Source organism: Elgaria multicarinata, chromosome 2 (assembly GCF_023053635.1).
Source record: "Elgaria multicarinata webbii isolate HBS135686 ecotype San Diego chromosome 2, rElgMul1.1.pri, whole genome shotgun sequence".
Classification (NCBI taxonomy): domain Eukaryota; kingdom Metazoa; phylum Chordata; class Lepidosauria; order Squamata; family Anguidae; genus Elgaria; species Elgaria multicarinata.
Window position 1 is genome coordinate 109,910,198 of NC_086172.1, and position 12,560 is coordinate 109,922,757.

Here is a 12,560-nt window from a genome sequence, read left to right on the forward strand (position 1 = left end):
AGAATTAAATATCAGTTGAGGGAATTTGAGGAAATTACAGGGTTAAAAATAAATTGGTCTAAATCAGAGATGATGTTGTTTAACTATACTAAGAAGGAAGAAAAGGATTGGGAACATAAGGGAATAGAATTGAAAGTTAAGGAGGAGATTAAATATTTGGGAATTAAAATTACAAAAAATTTAGAGAATCTTGAAAGGGAAAATTTAACGAGGTTAAAGAAGGAGGTATTAGAGAAATTGGAGAAATATAAAAGATTAAATTTATCTTGGTTTGGGAGAATAGCTTTAATAAAAATGAAGATATTAGCTAAAATTAATTTTGTGTTTAGGATGTTACCAATAAAAATATCAGAAACCGAGATAAAAAGTTGGCAAAACATTATTAATAAATATTGTAACGGAGAAAAGAGAGCAAGGGTGAATAAAAATAATTGGTATCTAAGCCAAAAAAAGGGTGGTTTGGGTCTCCCAAATATAAAATTATACTATGTAGCAAATAGATTAAGACATATTGTAGAAGCAATTATAGGAGCAGGAGACTTATATTGGATGGAAGAAAAAACTATAAGTAATGTAGAGATGAATTTGGATAATGTTTTCTTTAAAGATGGAGGGAGAAAGTGGGTTGGAAGTATAGATAATCCACTCCTGAGGACTCAATGGGAAATTTGGAGTAAATTTAAAGGGAAGCTGCTTCCGAGCAACTCTCCCTTAGCACCGATAATAATGTTAAAGAATTTCCCAGAGGATCTAAAGGGTAGATTATATAAAATATTAAAAGAGAAAAATAAAATAAAATTAAAGGATTGGTTAAGAGATATAAAAACAAGAGAGGATATGGAAAATTTGTTAAAGGAGAAAAAATTATCTTGGTTAGAATATGGTCAATTAGAACAATGGAATAAAAAGTGGATTAAAGATAATAGAATGGGTAGAAAGATGACGAAGTTTGAAGAATTAGTAGTAAATAAGGAGAAAGGGAAAGGAGGTAGTATAGTTTTAAAAGGATTAATGAGTGAAATATATAAATTATTGTTAGAGAAGGAGTTTAGAGAGAATACAGAGAAAATGGTTTGGGAATCAGATTTGAAGATACAAATAGGGCGACAGAGCTGGGAGGGACTATGGAAACAAAGAGTGTTGAGAAGTTTATCAGTGAGAATAAAGGAGAATTATTTTAAAATTTTATGGAGGTGGTACCTAACCCCGGTTAGATTGAATAAGATAAACGATCAGCATTCAGCAAATTGTTGGAGAGGTTGTGGGGAAAAAAGAACGTATTTACATATGTGGTGGCAATGCAAATATGTACAAAGATTATGGATGATGGTGTTTTCAGAAATTGAAGAAATAGTGGGAATAAAAATAGAACAAACACCAAAGATTGCATTGCTGTCACTATTTGAAGATATAAAGTGTGGAAAAGGAACTATAGAGCTGATATCGAGTTTGCTGGTTGCAGCACGATTGATGGTAGCTAGGAACTGGAAGGTTCAAGGGGAATATTCTATAGAAGAATGGTATAAAGAAGTATGGGATATAGCCATGAATGATAAATTGACATGTAATATTAAGTGGAGAAAAGGCGTAACTAAAATAAACGAGTTTGAAGGAATCTGGAAACAGTTCCTAATATTTGTGTTTATTAAGGGAAGTGGGAAACCGCCAGCAGAAGAAACGATTAGATTTTGGACTCAGGAATGATCCCGAGGTGGGGGGTGCACTTTTATGTTAAGAATGATGATGTTGTAGTATGATAAGGTATATGTAATAGTTATTCAACATATGTACTCAACATTTATTCAATATATATGCAGCAGTTGTTTGATGTTTTTCTGTTTTTCTTTCTGTTATCATTATTATTATGGTAATGTTTTATGTATGTTTATATAGGTAGAAAATAAATAAAAATTATTTTTTTAAAAAAAAACACAGCAAATGAGAATTAAGGTTTTCCCCCAACTTTTTTATTACATTTTTCTTCCACTTCCTCTCCAGGAGCTAAAGGTGGCATAAATCATCATCACCATTTGTTATCTTCACAACTCCTTTCTGGACTCCAACAATTCTGTCTGACCACAGCATGTGCAGCTCAGCTCACTGTTGCTCCACAGCAGGAAAGAGAAAAACCAACAAGTCCACATCTGACAGTGCCTTTAAAATTAGTCACCTTAAGGAAACCTTAAATGCTGCACTCTTGCAAATGGCCTTTTTAAGGCATTTGCAGCAGTATGCTAAATCAAGAGCTGTGGCAATTGTGAGCTGCTCCATTTGCTCTACTATTTCCCCATCTTATCTAGCCCTCTAAAAATTACCACAAATGGGAACTGTGCAAACCTGAAGCACACTCCTGGATTTCAGTTCCCTTTGTTCACGCAAAGAGCTTCTGTTAAGCCAGAAAAAGCTCTTTTACTCCTGGAAGGGGCCTTCTGCTCACAGAAGGGCACCTCTCTTCTGGATTCAACCACATACATTGTAATGTCCCTTCATAAGTCAGTCAGTTACCTTGAATGTGCTTGTGATGGTGAGCTGCCCATCCATGACCCACTTAGAATCGCACATGGCTTTCCAGATCCACAAAACAGGAAGCCTTTTGAAGGATCAGGCCTGCCAGCGTTCACTAAAGCCGTCGCCTTGTCGTTTCAATTGACCATTTTCTTAGCCCATCTTCTGGACCCAAAGGTGTTAGAGTGCCCTCCTGACTCCATGCTGCCCATTTGATTGACTAGACTTGTTTACCTGGGATATTCAGGCCCCTGTCTGGAATATTCAGACCTCTTCTCCCAGGCATTTAGCAATATGTAATGAGCATCAGTCTGTTTTTTGGGCTCAGCGTTTCTAAAGTTGTTACAGTGGTTTTAATTGTATGCACATTTTGCCTGTTTCTGTGGTTTTTAATTTTTGTATATTGTTTTAAAATGTTTTATCTTATGTGAACTGCCCAGAAAGCTTCAGCTATGGGGCGGTATACAAATGCAATAAATAAATACCATAACAATGAACTAAGAGTCTTGTATCCTTCGGTCATGCTGATCACCTTTGTCCACCTATGGTTGCTGTGTGTGCTGCAACTATCCAGGTGACCCCTGTGTTCTATTTTACCTCTAGCAAGCTTTTAACCCGCTTATTTTCAAGTATCCATTCTGCTTTCCCCTTTTGTATATTATATTCCTTTAATAAACTTCTTTCCCCAACATGAGCCTGAAGTCAGAGTAGGAGTTTCTGACACCCCGAAAGAGGCTTCTCTTTGCACCTGCCTGACTACTCAGATTCACGTACTTATGCCTAAGAAGAAAGCAAGTTGTGTTGCAGTTTTATCTGGCTGCTGCCTCTTCTAAGCAGATAATTATTTTACCACTCTGGAATTTCCTTTCTGGCCGGAAGATCCAAGAATTCCAGCATTAACTGATGCGATTTAAGAAGCACAAGGAAATTACTTTTTATTGCGTTTATAACAGTTGTTGTAGAGAAGATAGAATCTTATTTATTACATTTCTATGCTGCCCAATAGCCAAAGCTATAATTCCACTTTCCAAGACCTATATACTGGGGTGGGTGAACCATGGCTATGATGTTGTATTGAAAGCTCTCAGTTGTCCCCACACCCAAATATTATATATATATATATCCCTGCTTGTGGAAAATCTGGCAAGAAAGCAAATAAAGCACCTTTATGGCAATATTTTGGGGTACAAGTCTACTGAAAGGAAAGAGAAAAGAAATCTGTTTTATTTACACAGAAAATATCACAGTTAACATATGAACCAGCTGACAATTGCATGAACTGGATTCTACTCTTCTCCCTTGTCTTGTCTTTGAATATGATGTTGAATATGATGTTGTGAATGCAAAGCTTCAAAGCCAACTAGGGTAGCACAGGGGTGAGTGCAACTTTTATTTAATGGTTGGATTCCATGTGTTACTCTGGGATTGCACCAGCCCGCAGTTCTATCTGCTCTCGATTTTACTCTTTTTTGGTTCATCATCCTAAACAGCCAGTTCTAGGCCTTGATATTCGTAGTTGGGTCTCTATTCCCACCCATGCCCAGGCCCTAGATTGAGCTGTACAATTTGATACATAAGAGGGGTCATAAACAAAAAAACCCACCAACTTGCATAAGCAGCTTAGGCTAGGCAATTCCTTATCAAAGCAGAGATCTCGTTCTCAAATTGGTAAACTATTTGCAATAACTATGTATGATCTCTCTCAAACATGTTATATAAAACGTATTAGTCAACACACATAATTCTTAGTACATATAAGATTCATTATAAGACACCCTAACAGCCATTCTTCCATTTTCCATCTTGCAATAAATGCCATGATTTTTTCAATAGTGAGAAGTAAACTCCAATCACATATTACATTTTTGTATGCACAATCCAATTCTACACGGCTTTTTAAAACTTGACATTGGCCATATCAGAGTATTTCATACACTGGATCTCCAATATTCGAGGGTGGACTTGGTGTGTATCTAAATACATTGTAGGAAATGTCTAAGGTAATTAGTGGGGGCAGTATTTCAACACACTTCTAGAAAGCAAAAATTAATTATAAACAGTCATCCTAGACCCTCTTCCCTTCACAGGTATGCTTTTTATCACAACAGAGGAAGTGGTGCAGATGTTTTACCCAACCAGTCTTCATATTTTAAAATGAAACGTCCTTGTTATCATTTGCATTTTGGTTTTAAAGGAGCCTCCAGAATCTCTCATCTAGCTACAGAAAGCCTATCTGAGGATTAGATCAGATGGCAATGCGAGTTTTGTTCATTTATAGCTCAGAATTCCCATTCTCCCAGAGGAATGTAACTCAAACACACACCATCAGGAACCACTACGGTATAAGCTACAGTAAAATAACAAAGGGCCTATTTAGCTTCCACTTCATTTTCCCTTGTTGATTGTGCCCCATAGTGAAATAATATGAGTTTTATTATAACTAAGATTTCCTTGATATGAAGCTTATTTGGGCAAAAAATAAAATAAACAGTGCAAAATGAACTTTAAAACAACAACAACAACCCCTAAAAAGTTTATACAAGATTCGTAGCACAATTTATCAGATATATGGATCATATCCCATTAGATGGTCCAAAAGATATAAGATGATGCCACATCTTTTTAGATCCTTAAAGGACTCTTTAGATCCTTCTTCCATAGAAAATATACTGTTCATACATGGGCTCCAAAGATATACTTAATGCCCAAGGCATTTAAAAAAGCCCTGGAAACAGACGGGACGGTACTGCATCGGTGTACCGCTTCCAGTCCTTGCCGTACTTGCTTAAGCATCGGTGTTCATCCCTGATACAACGGTGGACCAGAAGAATAGTCATGTAAATGATGTAGAAATAAGGCAAGATGTCCTCAAAACCACAACACAGACAGTAGGCCAGAGAGCCCATCAAGTCTCCTGTGTAATTAAAATGGCGTGCCACTCCCCAGAATCCTGAAGTCAACAGTTTACTGTAGTGTTTGGTCCCATCAGCTGACATATAGGAGCATTCAATGTATTGGGGCTTCTTGCCCCAGATTTTACAGTTCCCATCAGTGCGACGAAAAAGATCTCTCTGATGATTGGCCATTCTGATGATATAGTAGCCCACCAAACACAGCAGTAGAATTCCAACTGCGTTACCTGTGGCAAGCTGAACAGGGTGATAGACCAAGTACAATCCCTGAAAAGAGATGGGTTAAAAGACCTTGTAAGTAGATGTTCTTATTTAATTGGATGTAATATAGTAATGTATGTATGTGTTTGGGATTGTTTGTTTGTTATTAATGTTTTTATTGGTTCTGGTCAATGACCGTAATAAATTTATTCATTCTTATTTAATTGGCACCCTTCCTTTTCTTCAGGAGTCCAAACTAGAGACTGGATCTGTCTTCGGCCAAAGAGAGGATAATTGTAATACTACTTTTATGATAAACACCCTAGTGTGCTCAATAGGTAAACCATAGAGCTCACTTTGCACTGAAAGACAGTATGGTGTTGTAGTAAAGGAATGACAGACAGGTATTAGGGAGACCCAGGTTGAAATCCCCATCAGCCATTAAACTTGCTGGTTGATATAGGGGCAGTCACTATCTCTCAACAAGGATGTTGTGAGTGGAAAGAAAAGAACCCTGCATGCCACTTCAAAAGCAAGATGGGATACACATAGAATGAATAAACAAAGGATCAACTATGTTTAAATTATTAATATGGCTTGGGATGTTTGGAGTCATAGTATGTGTTCAAAGTAATTGAACAAGACCTTTGTTGTAAAAACAATCTAAAAAACTTATTATTTCAATTTACTGAAATTGCTTCTATGAATTATAGAACTTCCCATAATGGAGAAAATACCTGCAGAGTATAGAGATAAGGGAGCCAAACGCAGTCTCCCCAGCCTAGATACCATCCAAAATGATCATGGCAGATGTCAATTGTTGTCAGATACCAAGTTTCATTCCAGAAGAAGTACAAAACATATATACCCTGAAAAGAACACACTGTCAGATATCACAATAGCTAGTCACAGGTGGGCAAATGAACCAACACTATCCTTCCTGAGAATAAGAAGCTCAGTTTTATCTATATGGACTGTAGAGTCAACGACCATCCTTCTTTGAGTTGCTTCTGCTCAGCCTTAATGATTACCATAGATCTTAATCAATGATCATCTCACCATATTTATAAGACTATGCTATAAGTGATGTTCAATTTTTAATTAACTGTTTGTTTGTTTATATATCCAAAAGATTTATAAGATGCCTTTCAGGGAAAACTCCCATGGTGGCATACAAATTTAAAAACACAACACACAATAAAATAATGATAAAACAGCACAATAATAAAATCAACATTAACAATTACAAAATTACTAGACTCTTTCTCCTAATTTTTCTCCTCCATATAGAAACGTTCCCAAATAAATGGCCCACCCATCCAGAGTTATATAGAAAAAGGATAAACAAGTGTGATCAGCATGAAAGAGACTTAAGTAAGATGAAGGGTTGTATTCAACTCTGCTCCAGCACTAGCACTAAGATGTTGTGCTAGTGTAAACCAACGCTTGTGCCACGTAACTGGCACTCGCTAGGGCCATGGGGAAAAGTGGAAATTTGCCACTGGACACATTGGACACAAGCCACAATTCATAGAATTACACTATCATTGAGCTACAACTAAATAAACACAAGATTGCATTCTGTTTTAGCTACAAAACATCATCAGCTTTATTGTTAAGAGCATTTAAGATTAACCTAGATTTTAATGAGTCTGTGCTTACCTGTAGGACATTGATAAGTATCATTGAGTTAGTTACTTGTCCATACAATTCCTTCTGTTTCGCTGCATAGGAGAGGTTAATAAGAGTCCATGCTACAATTCCTGGGCGACCATTGAAAAACAGTTTGAAATCAAACCACTTTCCTAAACGAGGATTAAATTCAACCCCCATCATGAAGTCGTAGAAGAAGTTACCAGTGAATTTGCTAAAATGATATATAAAAACACAGAAACAAAAAGATTCATGTAAAAACAATCTAAAAAACTTATTATTCCAATTTATCCCCCGCCTATACATAGAATACTCTAGGCAGCAGTATGAAATTGAGGGAATTTAAATCCCATCTACCAAAGCTGCATGCAATTACGGATGTAAATACATGATGTTCAACTAAAAATGACACATATTCTTTCTATATCTATGATCTCAAGTGGCAAGTTAAAGCAGGGCAGTAGCTAATTAGCTTTATGAAGCTGAATTTGAAAAATGCAGTGCTCATCAAATATGTTAACATCATACATTTAATAATACAAGCAATGCCAACATACCAATCTTTTGCATTAGAAGGGAAAAAGTAGCCTTTTATCATTGCAAAAATGGACACCAAATAGCCCAGAATATTTGCACACCACAAGAGTGGAATCCAGTTGTCAAAAATGATGGTGGGTGAGAACCAGCGGAAGACGTAAACATTTGAAAACCAGAGCGCATGTGTGATAAGCCAGGATTGAAGTCCATTGATCTCATATTTAAGTACAGTGCCTGAAAGGGAAGAGAGAGTGTTGATTCAGTACAGCAGTGATGCCGTGGGTTTGCATATGCTTGTGACCTTTGCAGTTCTTTTCAGGATGTGTGACTCAGGGCATCAGTCTCCTCCCGACCCCTGGGAAAGCCCTCTTTTTCAATCTCTGCACTCCATTTCCAAGCATGGAGACATAGCCAGAAACATGCAGTTATACATTAGTTATACATTTTTAGTCAACAGTAGGATTTTGCTATACACAGTAAAACCACAGAAAAGGGATTTTTTCATTCTAGGCTTAGCTCATAACACTTGTTTTCTCTAATTCTTAAGAGTTAATAGCTATACACTAACATAGCTATACTGTAAACATAACTATACATGTTTATATAGAAAAACATCCTTCAACTGAGTCTTAAAGCATTTAGAATTTATCCATTCTGAAGAGCTGTTCTAGGATACCTGTTTTAAATTAAATAATGATTAATCTGAGATAGTTCTCACTGGAGTCTGTAGGCAAATTATAAAATTGTGAGAACAACATTGGGCCTGTTCAGACGCACTTAGCACTAACCACAAAGCATGCTGTGGCACACAACACTTTAAGCCGTGGTTAAGGTCGCTAACCCTGCTGCAGATGGCCCGACTGTGGTTAGGGAGTGAGCAGGGTTTAGCAAAACGCATCGCACAAGATACCTTAAACTGTGCTGCTTAATCAAAAGCTGTAACCAGCAGGCTTTAAGGTGTCTTCTGAACAGGCCCTTTTGATGTGTGTAAAAGGGAATTTCATTCTGTAAAATAAGTCTATGCTCCAGGTGAAAGGTTAAGAAATCCCCCCTACAACATTCCCGCATGGCGGATTCTAAGTGCATCTTAGACAAAGGAAAAACTTTCAACCAATCAGCGTCGAATGTAGACTGTGATGTATGAATTGTATTCACCTTAACTTGTATTGGCGATGTAACCTAGTTTATCTCTAATGGACGGTAAAGTCCATTAGAGATAAGAGCACTGACCAATTATGTTACTAACAAGTGATGTAACCAGAGTCTATATATTCTAGAGGATCCCTTTGTTCGGGAGCTCTTAATTTGCATTTCGTGAGCTCCAATGTTGCAACATTTACTTACGAATAAATCTTAACTTGCATTCTCCAACCTGGTGTGTTCATTGGCAAAGTATACACTGAGGGAGTGGCCTGTCTGGCTCTCGGGTTTGAGGGCTGACAAACTGGCGAGCCAGCCAGGAGAAGCTGCTCAAAAGGCCTGCCCTCAGTTTCCCCCCTAAGGCTCCTGTTGCCTTGGAGATAGGGAAAAAGACCAGCGCGCACCAGATTTTTCCGGGGTCATTCCCCTCCCCTGCTGGCAGTGGCTGGGAGGGGGAGTTCTGACAGTGGACACTAGGAGAATCAAGCTAAAATCTGACAGAGGAGAGAGAGAGAGAGAGAGAGGGAGGGAGGGAGAGATCTTCTGAAATGGGTAAGTTCCTTTTTATTTCTGGATTAAAGGGATAAGGGAAAGGTGAGGGGGCAGTGGTAATAGATCTCACTTAGAGATCTGTTGCACTTAGGAGCAACAGAAAAGCAGAGGATAGGCCTCCCTGTTCTCCTTTTATTGATCTAAGGAAGAATCAAAGCATTAAACAGGAGATCTTGCGTAGATGCTAAGGTAGTAAAACCTGTATTCAGATAAAGGATCTGAAAGCTGAGCAACACTGCTCTCCTGTGGTTAAAATAAATAAATAAAATAAATCGGGAACTACCCAATCAAAGATCCCTCTGGCAACGCCTTTGAACTGTATTTTGAAAAACTGGAACAGGTTTGCTAGTCAACCTAAGACAAAGAAACGTTTGAAGTTCTTGTGTATAAAAGAATGGCCCCAATATAAGCTGGAATGTGGAGAAATTGGGCCAGAATTTGGTAGTCTGAGTTACAATTCCATTTTGCAGTTGAATCTCTTTTGTGAATGTGAAGGGAAATGGAATGACATTATGTATGTGAGTGCTTTTATGTCTTTGTTTCGTGATGAATCAGCTCAAATGTCTTGTGGTTTGCATGGGGGAGGGGGGATGATGGCTTTGCGTGGTTTGGGCAATGGTATTTTGGCACCAAAGTCTGCTCCAGCTCTGGAGGAGGAAAATGTAGCCTTTTTGGTGCCCGCTTTAGCTCCTGTGAGGCAGAGACACCCCCCCAACAGACAGCTCAGGCGCTGAATGTGAATCATGTGGCATCACAGATGCAGAAGAGTGGGGAGCCAAGCAGCCCACTTGATTCCTCTTCAAGTGGGTCGGATCAGGAGGAGAGGTTAGAGGAGCAAGGAGAGAAGGTTATTTCCCCACTCCCCTGTGGTGGCCAGAGTGCAAAGCAAAGATGCCGTCTTGGCCCCCTTGAGGCAAGCGGTGGGACCAACAGGTGCTCCGCTGCTCGTCCATGTCCCTGTCACAACTACTGATCTACTTAACTGGTAGCAGTCAGTTGGATCTTATCGCCAAAACCCCCAGGCCATGGAACCATTGGTCACCACCATAGTCCTCACTCATGACCCTATGTGGGCTGATGTCCAGGCTTTATTGACAGCTCTCCTAACCCCAGAAGAGAAAAGATTGGATTTGGAGAAGGCAAGGGCTCTAAGCATAACACAAAATAGAGGGGGAGATCAAGATGCATTATGTCCAAAGCAAGATCCCAACTGGAACCCAAATGACGGAGGTGACAAGCAAAGCTTGAATAATTACAGGAGTTTGATATTGGATGGGCTTAAGGAAGCAATCTCTAAACAGGAACACTTATCTAAGCTTTATGAGATACATCAGGCCCCAGAAGAGAATCCTTCTGCTTTTTATGAATGCTTATGCATGAGAGCCAGGCAATGGACTGATTTGGGCCTGGAAGAGCAAGAAAATGCTAAACTGTTTACCATGCTCTTAATTGGACAGGCAGCAACCGATATCAGGAAAAAAATTGCAAAAAAAAAAGAGGGTGCTGAAGCCATGAACATTAGCCATCTAATAGAAATTGCATATAAAGTGTTCTCTAATTGTGAGCAGTTAAAAGAGAGAAGGAGGACAAATGTATGCAGACACAGGCAACCTTGTTGGTAGCAGCAACTGTAGAACAGAGAGGACGTGGGAGAGGCAGAGGACGTGAAAGGGGGGGGTACCCCCTGTAGAAGGAGCAAGGCAAGGTTACCGGCTAGGACGCAATCAGTGTGCTTTTTGTAAACTGGAAGGACACTGGAAGGATGAGTATCCCAAAAAGAGAGAAGGAGAGAAAGAGGGGAAAGAAAAGTAATGGCGTTGGAAGAGGAATCAGAGTGACTAGAACCGGGGGCTAAAGAAAAGTTTATATCTACCTCCCCCAGAGAGCTCCTGGTTAAAATGAAGGTGGGGAAGGAACTGATTCATTTTAAAGGACCTCTGTCTAAAGTTAGAATTCCTGTTGTAGGGGCTATTGACAAACAAGTGATTCGGCAGTTTGCAGCCCCAATGGAGTGCAAGATAGGAGGGAATTCAGTCTCCCATTCATTTTTGTACATGCCAGAGTGTCCCCTCCCACTGTTTGGGCCAGATTTATTGTGCAAGTTGCAGGCCCAGTTGACATTCTCTGACAACAAAATTGTTATGAAGTTTCCTAATGAAGAGGCATGGAAGGCCCAGGTGTCTTATTGCTGAAGCCAGCAGAGGGAGGTGTGGCTTTGCCTAAAGCCAAGACTGCCAAGGTGCACTTACAGTTGGAACCAGCAGAGGGAGATGGTACTCCGTCAAAACCTTTGTTTTCACAGTTAACAGAAAATGAAGAAATACCCTCTGAAATTGAACAGGCCGTGATGTCATGGGTGTGGGCAAAAGACAAACCAGGAAGGGCTAAGTGGGCCACCCCAGCCAAGGTGGAACTGAAACCAGGAGCCACCCCACCTAGAGTACCACAGTATCCCATAAAAAAAGAAGCTAAAAAGGGACTGGAACCTATTGTAAAGCGTTTTTTGTTGCATGGACTGCTTCATGAATGCCAATCTCCATTCAACAACCCCATTCTCATGGTAAAAAACCCGCATAGTCAAGAGCTGCACTTTTTTCAAGACTTAAGGGCCGTGAACAAATGCACAGCCACGCTCCATCCAGTGGTTCCTAATCCCTACACTTTATTAGCAACCTTGCCAGCCAATGATAAGTGGTTTACAGTGTTAGACTTGAAAGATGCTTTCTTTTGCATTCCACTTGAAGAAGGGAGTCAAGAAATCTTCGCCTTCGAGTGGGAAGACCCAGAAACTGGGAGGAAGACTCAACTGTGCTGGAAAGTTCTCGTCCAAGGGTTCAAGAACTCGCTAACCTTCTTCAGCCAAGCTTTGAGCACAGATCTCCAGAGATGGGACTGGGGCCCTTCAGGAACTTTATAGCAATATGTTGATGACCTACTTCTATCAGTGCCGACGAAAAGAGAATGCCATCTATTGACAGTGAGCCTGTTGAACTTTTGGGGACAGGCACCGGGTGTCTAAGAAAAAAGCACAGATTGAGAAACAACAAGTTAGATACCTAG

At 39.4% G+C, this 12,560-nt stretch overlaps 1 protein-coding gene across 1 annotated transcript in view; it reads right to left on the reverse strand.

The window, feature by feature from the left end:
* Positions 1 to 3,707: 3,707 nt before the first annotated feature.
* The window catches only part of LOC134392770 (7-dehydrocholesterol reductase-like), a 31,393-nt gene continuing 22,540 nt past the window's right edge, over positions 3,708 to 12,560 (reverse strand). The window contains exons 4-7 of the mRNA XM_063117373.1: positions 7,829 to 8,042; positions 7,281 to 7,485; positions 6,356 to 6,487; positions 3,708 to 5,684 (exon numbers count right to left, since the gene is read on the reverse strand). Of these exons, the coding sequence (XP_062973443.1) occupies positions 5,220 to 5,684; positions 6,356 to 6,487; positions 7,281 to 7,485; positions 7,829 to 8,042 (1,016 nt within the window). The 3' untranslated portion in view covers positions 3,708 to 5,219. The remainder of the gene's footprint in view (positions 5,685 to 6,355; positions 6,488 to 7,280; positions 7,486 to 7,828; positions 8,043 to 12,560) is intronic.